General features: G+C 55.5%; 1 protein-coding gene across 2 annotated transcripts; it reads right to left on the bottom strand.

Annotated features, from left to right (window-relative positions):
- Positions 1-2,057: 2,057 nt before the first annotated feature.
- On the bottom strand, positions 2,058-6,316 carry LOC127295435 (zinc finger CCCH domain-containing protein 22). 2 transcript variants are annotated; one of them, XM_051325389.2, is made up of 9 exons: positions 4,886-6,316; positions 4,628-4,801; positions 4,347-4,532; positions 4,168-4,244; positions 3,788-4,057; positions 3,612-3,711; positions 3,238-3,444; positions 3,065-3,143; positions 2,058-2,921 (listed from the first exon to the last, which is right to left on the bottom strand). In XM_051325389.2, the coding sequence occupies exons 1-8, from the start codon at positions 5,800-5,802 to the stop codon at positions 3,110-3,112; spliced, it is 1,965 nt and encodes a 654-aa protein (XP_051181349.1). In that variant the 5' UTR covers positions 5,803-6,316; the 3' UTR covers positions 2,058-2,921; positions 3,065-3,109. The 2 variants fall into 2 exon arrangements, with proteins under 2 accessions (XP_051181349.1, XP_051181350.1); XM_051325390.2 differs by having other exon boundaries at positions 3,612-3,708; positions 4,886-6,313.
- Positions 6,317-7,205: the final 889 nt, after the last annotated feature.

The following is a 7,205-nucleotide window of genomic DNA, read 5'->3' on the forward strand; positions in this document are numbered from 1 at the left end:
GTCCCACAGGGGACGCACCGGGCACGCCGGACACAACGAAAAGCGAGGCGAAGCGACGCGGGCCCGACGCGTTAGCGGCTCGGAAGGCTAAAACCCCGTCGCCTACCTTTGGTCAAGCGACGTTAATGGCGTCCCTGGTTTCCCAGGCGACGCAGGGACGCGTCTCGTCGTGCACGGCCGCGTGGCCGTCCGCGCCGGCGTTATTGCGTGCAACCACCCGCTGCCGCCGCTGTACATTAAGACGCCCTGCGGTTCGTCCCAATCTCTCACCGCTCCCAAACCTTCTCGTCGCCGCCGCCTCCCCCCATCCCAGATCTTCTCCTCGCAGCTCCAAACAATGTCGACCTCGTCCTCCCGCAAGATTGCCGCGACGAACGGCTTCGGCCGCGGCAGTCTAACCGTGCCGGAGCCGTGGGCGATGTACCACGCCCGATATCCAGTCCCGCCGGACATGCGGCTGCCAAGCAGCGGCGGCTGGAAGATGGTCGTGAACGGCATTGGCGTCCCGCCACCGCCGAAGCCGGGCACGGAGCAATGGAGGGACGACATCAAGGCCCGGCGGGCTCAACTCACCGCGAGGAGCGGGCGGATCCAACATGGGCGGCCAAGGACAACGACGACTGGTGGGCGACGTACTTCAAGGCCAAGTACGATGTCGAGATGCACAGCACCACCGGCCTCGCCGGCGGGCCCAACGGCTGGACAAGGATGGCCGCGCCCTATTCTGGGGCGTTCCGGGGCGCACCCTCGACAGCGTCATCCGCGGCATCCGCAACGGCGCTCCAAGGTTGGAGACGCCGCCGTCACCGCCACCGTCTCCTCGAGGAGGACCACCGCAATGGTAGCCGAGGAGGACCACGTACCCGTCCTCCTCGAACTCTTCTTCCTCAGGACCGGCCCGATCGACGCCATCCTCGTCGTACCGCTCGGCGCCCTACACCGTCCCCAAACGCGTGGTGAAGGAGGAGCCGGTGACGCCCGTCAACACGAGGCGTGGCGGCAGCGGCAGCCGGCGGCCGCAAGAGAGGTGTGGCGGCGCCCTCCACATCCCGAAGCCGGAGGTGAAGGAGGAGCCGGAGGAAGCGGCGAAGGCGGCGCTGCTGGCGGAGTACGAGTGGCACCAGCGGCTCATCGCCAGCAGCGACGACCCCGAGGACTGCCCAAGGCTGCGGGCGGCGTGCTTGGCGTCGATGAACGACAAGGACGCCTGGAGAGGCGACCTCGACATGGCGATCGCCATGTCCATCCGCGACTCTGGCAAGCCACTCGTGGACCTCACCGACGACGGCGAGGTAGGACCAAGCGGCTTGGTGAAGGACGAGCCCGTCAACGAGCCCGACGAGCGCGTCAAGCAGGAGGTCGTCACCGACGACATGTACAACTTCCACCAGTACTACGACGCCTCCGGCCGCCGCAAGTACTTCTAGATTAGGTTTAGTTTAAATTTAGTCAAATTTCGTTCGAATCTATGTAATATATGTCAAGTTTGGATGAATCTAATCGAATCTCGCTTAAGTTTAAAATTTCCGAAATTTTGTTTGGGGGACGCGACTGGTAAGCGACGTCCCCCAAACGCGGCACGAACGAAACACGTCCCCCAAACGCTCAATCCGACGCGCTTTGGGGGACAATTTGGCGGAGGCGACTGGAGATGCTCTAATAGCTTTGTTGAAGGCATTATTTCGAGGAGCGTGAATTTTCTCCATGGTGGAATCTCAGATTAGCAATACTTTTTTTATATATATTGTGTGCATCCGTAATATCTTCGGTATATTGTGTTGTTGCAGACCGTAAATGTAACTGGTATCTTCAAACAGGCCAAAATCTCATAGGATTAAAGTAGACATGGCAATCCTATGTTCTTACTCCATTTTCATAAGCCTTCGATGAAAGAGCCCTAGACACCACAATCATCCGGAATCAATGTGCACGCGTGGCATGAATCGATCAAGTATTATTGGCATGTACTCATATTTGTTCCAAATTGTACTAGATGATTCAATAGTTCACGATCTATCTTTCAACATTTACAGCGCATGGACCATTCGTGCAACAAGTGGTCATCAAGATGCATCAATTACAAAGACAGTGTGTACATATTGCGCAACACAAACAATCTGCCTTGCAAACGCATTTACAAATGCGCAACACAAACAATCTGCCTTGCAAGCACATTCTCAAATGTCGCTACGCTCAACAACCTCCACAGCTCAATTCATGAATGCAGAGTAACAGTGGTAAATCACTAGGATAATTTTCTTCAGAACCGTGACTATTATAGTAGATTCATCAAACAAAATCAAAATAAAAGGATAACTAGTACTAAGAGGTGTCCTTTTACTTGTCAACCAGCTTCTGCTACGGTGGGCAACAAGGTTAACGAGTCTGATATGTATGCGATCTCACTGTTCTCAAGGTAGAACAACAATGGCCAGTTTGAGCAGGCGATATTGCACTGGTAAAATACTCCAGAGATCATCTGCCATGGCCATGCGATGTTTCTCCAAGTCTCCCGGGCTGCCCTTGGATACAAGACATGGTCCTCGTTGCAGGCTTGCAGCTTCTTGTACTAATGCAACATGTGACCTTCTGGCTGGTACTAGCCCTTCTGGATTAACCTCACATTTAGTAGTGTAAACCTACAGACGGCTCTACAACTGATGGTTTGCAGTAGTAAATGGATGCACTTGGTAGCATCAATTGTGTGGTAACTGCTAATACTATCTAATATAATTAGAGGTAACACTGGATTACTTGTATATTATATATATGTGTCTCACAATACTGATTATGCTGCTGATGCTGCTTTTCTTAGTCAAAAGGCTAATGGCATATTTTTCTCTTGTGGTTTGGTTTAATAGGGCTATCCACTAAAAAGGGAAGCTAACACTACACTGACACTTCACTCCTTTTTTTTTCTCCTGTCAAATAACAAACAGGAAAAAGGATGTCACAATAACAAACAGCAAAAGGAGGAGAAAGAAAACACAAGAAAGGACAAGCATAATTAGATAGGCGAAATGCATAATTTTTTTAGGGAATAAAGGTAGGTCTAAGTGCTTACTATGATTAGGTTTGGGTATTGTTCACTTTCCATTGAAGGACAGTTTCACATCCCGATTGCTCCGTGATCGGAGGACAGCCTGCTCATTGCATACCTCACATCATTTCACTCAAATATCACAAAAATGGCCAATATACAATCAAAGCCGTGACAAGTAGCATCGATCATTATACCTGGACATGGGGAAGAAGTAGGGCCTCGGAGAAGGAATATCCAATGCTGAGGGCAGTATATGGTTAGTGCCACCACCTGCATTGGCGCCGGTGCAGACGCCGTTATGGGATGAACTGCAGCCATCACCGGCGACGTCGCCGTCTTGAGTGAGTGTGGCCGACTTGGTTGAGGATGTGAATGGGCTTTCCGGCAAGTCGTGATCCCCGCTGCATAATATGCATGGAAGAAGCAATGATCAAGCTTTGGAGCAACAGAAGAAGCAATGATCAAACTTTGGAGCAATATTAGTATGCCTATCAGATCATCAAAGCTTAGGCCAACCGGCCAACAATAATAAGCAAGCAGGATGAAAATGATGCTCAGTTTGATCAACCTTTGGTCACTATCTGTGTTGCGGTTTGCATCGTCCGTCGATTCCTCCTTGTTGCCTCCTTCGTTGGCACAGAAATTGCTCCCATTCAGTTGCTGATCTGCTAGCACCCCAAGATATTACAACGGTCAGTAATAATTGGCAAGAACAAACAGGCCAGTCGCTGTAGTAATGCATACCAGAATCAGGCTGCGACTCAACCGCGGTGCTTGCTCCGGGCTGGCTGGTGGTGGTGGAGGCATTGGCAACGGTGGTTGTCGGCGTCATTGCTGTTGAGGCTGCGGCTGCCGCTGCGACGCGAGATTTCAGGTCGAGCAGCTGGAGACTCATGAGACGGCGGCTTTGGAGCTCAACGGCGTGCTGGAACTCGGCAGCTTGCTGCTCGTCTTCAAGCTTCCGCCGCATCATCAGCTCGTTCGCGCTGTTGGAGTGCTGCAGCATCCTCCCACCTGGCAAAGCATCTTCAGATGGTCAGCTCTACTTCAGATCAGAATTCAAAGACACTCCTCACCGTTCAAGATAATGTAATCATGAAATACATTTAGAGGAATCATGTTACCTAATTGATGCAGATCGAATGGGTCCCTGCCGTCTAGCCCGGTTGGTGTTGTGCAGCCGGAGAAGTCACCTTGCTTCCTGCCAACCGCGAGGAGCAACACAGCACACCAGGTTAGTTTACTGCATGCAATGCAATGCAAGAAGCCAGAGCGAAGATTAATTGGCAGCGTGCATGCGTGCCTGTACTTGTCGGGGATCTTGCCCTTCTCCTTGTAGGGCTTGACGAGCACGCGAGCGTCGCAGATGAAGTGCGGGTTGCCCTTGGCCAGGATGAGGCGCACCGTCTCCGGGTGCATGAAGGTGACGAAGCCGAACATGCGCTTCTGCTGGTAGGGGATGCGCACGTCGTGGACCGGGCCGTACATGCTGCACATTGCATTGCCAAGAACAGCAATCAGAGTTCAGAGCTAGCGAATCCGCCATGAAAAGAAACATGACACTGGCCCGTGTGGAATGCATACCTGAAGTAACCGGAGACGTCCTCCTCGCGGAAGGTGCTGTCGGCCGGGAAGGTGAGGTAAATCTGGCGCGATCCCGGGTTCATGATGCTGGCGAAATCGGCGCGGTCCAGGCGCGGGCGGCCCATGAACTTGTGCGCGTCGTCGCCGCCGCCCAGCATCAGCGCGGCCGCCGCTCTGCACACGCACGAGTGGGGGGGAAAGTTGGAATTTTGCAGCGTGTATCTGAAGCTTGTTGGAGTTGGAGGTGACAATACCTACCTTTGGTTGTCGTTGTGCTGTTGCTGCAGCAAGAAGCTGAGGCACTTGCTGGCGGCGGACGGGGAGCCGGGGAGGGAGCCCGTGGGGGAGTAGGGGAAGGCGGTGTGGCCGAGGCGCTGGCTCCTGGAACGGAGAAGGAAATCCTGGCACTGCTGCTGCTGCTGCTCGGCGGCAGCGGCGAGCGAGGCGTCGTCGTCGGGGAGGCCACCGGCGTGGACGAACCTGCAGCCGCTGCCGTTCTTGCAGAACCCGCGCGCGTAGTACAGGCACGGCTTCCAGCCGAAGCCGTCGCCGGCGAGGCAGGCCTCGTTCGCCGACGCGCTGCGGCGGTGCCCGGGGACGTCGCCGTTGGCCCAGCCGAGGCCGTACGGGAACATGCCGCCGTCGCCTGGGCCGGGGCTCCGGCACTCCCCGCCGTCGAAGGTCCGGAACGGGTTCATACCCGCGTCGCTCTGGAACGCGAGCTCCTCCTGCTGCTGCTGGAAGTCATCCACGGGCGTGTTCCCGGCACGAGAGAAGAACGGCGCCGCGCCGCCGTTCACCGGGCTCATCAACATCTCCTCGCCAGCCCCCGCCATGCCCTCCGCGAAGCCATTGCTCCTCGAGAAGGCCGGCGCCTGGGCCCACGACGACGGCGAGGACACCGAGAGAGGGGACGGCGCGCCGCCGCGGCCGGAGTTCTGCCGCGAGAGCTGGAGCGGCGAGCCGGTGCCGGCGGACGCCGGGAGCAGGCCGAGCTCCCTGCGCGCCTTGGCCATGACGCTCTGGAGCAGCAGCTCGGGGCCGAAGGCGAGGCGTATCATCTCCTTCTCGCCGTGGTCCTGGACGAGCAGGAAGCCCATGATCTTGGCGGCGTGGTCCGGGTCCAGCGCCTGGATCCGGGAGAAGACCACCTTGGTGGCCTCGTAGGCGTCCATGGCTGGCCGCACCCAAGAAAGAAGAAACGCCCAAACTGGCTCCCCCTCCTCCCACAGCCACAGGCCACAGCAGCGCGCGGCTCACGGTCACGGGCTTCTCGCTGTCTCTCAGCTCTGCCTGCCTATTACACTTTCTGCTGCGTGGCCGGCCGCCCGGGCTTATGTATACAGAAGCAGCTAGCTTGACCAGTGTACAGGAGCACTAGCGTGCAGTGTTTACAGTAGGGAGAGCGCAGTAGCTATAGTAGCTAGCTAGATTAGCTCTTGGCTTGGACCGGCCGCTCGCTGGTTCCTTCTTCCCGGAGCTTGCGCCGCTGAGCAGCTCCATTTCCCAAAGGCTTTGGCGGCCTATCAATCACCACGCTGCCCACCGCGCGCGGCCCTTTCGCTCCGCTCGGGGGCGGGTTTCTCGGGCACGGAACTTCGCTGCTCGCCAGTGGCTGGGCGGGGCGGTGTGTAAATTACCGAGGGCTGCCGTTGCCATTGTTAAATGTGACGAGTGCCTCCACCGGAAAAAGCCATGGCGGTTCCCCATCTCTCCTCTCCCCAGTTGTCTTCTTTTTAAACAGCGGCCTGATCACGGTCACCGAGACATGCATTGCATGGACCGTGCGTGAATTAGCTTGACCACCCCTCTCCCCTGTCCTGCGCGCGGCTGCTGACTCCTTCGCCTACCTCTCATTAGTTTTGGTATGCCAGTACATGCGAAACATAGCAAGCAAACAGATGGTTTTCAGTAGCCTGGGTGACCTCACGGCTTCAAACAGGAAATGTTGGGTATATGAACTTCCAGATCGGCGAAAATTGGCCGAAAGGTGGGCAGGACCGCAGGAGCTAGCTCTGTCGAGGGAGCGATCCAGTCACATTTCTGAGGAGAAGCTATCTTTGATTGTGACGGGATAAACTGCAATAGTGATATAGAACAAACACCATGGACGCGTTTGGTAGGTTGGGCCAAATTCCTGCACTACTGACGCAGTGAGATTGACGCACCTGCGCATCACGAACGGGTCATGGGCTAGATTCGGCCCAGTGTTTGGTCTCCTGTGTTGCATCTGTGCATACAGAAATGCAGGTTGTTTGGATGCCTAAAAAAGTGTTACATCTCTGTTCAGCCACAACACATGTGTTTGGTTGTCATTTTGGGCATCCAGGCTATGCTTCTCCTCAGATCATCTCTACCGGCGCGCTCCAAATAGTCGCCGGCACGGCGTCGACACTGTCGTGTCCAGACAATGCTTGAGCCATATGTTGATCTCAAGGTTGCAAGATGAAAAAGATCAAGTGCAATGAAGAAGACGGATGAAAACGGTGTCCAAGAGGGATGAAGACGGTGTAGAAAATGAAGAGGGATGAAGACGACGTATAAGATGGATAAAGATGGCGGCGTGTATGCTGGAAGA

Source organism: Lolium perenne, chromosome 4 (genome assembly GCF_019359855.2).
Source record: "Lolium perenne isolate Kyuss_39 chromosome 4, Kyuss_2.0, whole genome shotgun sequence".
NCBI classification, from domain to species: Eukaryota; Viridiplantae; Streptophyta; class Magnoliopsida; order Poales; family Poaceae; genus Lolium; species Lolium perenne.

Coding starts and splice junctions, on each gene's coding strand:
- LOC127295435 (XM_051325389.2), bottom strand. CDS start 5,802: ATGGACGCCTACGAGGCCACCAAGGTGGTCTTCTCCCGGATCCAGGCG. Junction 4,058..4,167: donor ATTCGATCTGCATCAATTAG/GTAACATGATTC, acceptor ATGCTTTGCCAG/GTGGGAGGATGCTGCAGCAC. Junction 3,144..3,237: donor TACTTCTTCCCCATGTCCAG/GTATAATGATCG, acceptor TGCAATGAGCAG/GCTGTCCTCCGATCACGGAG.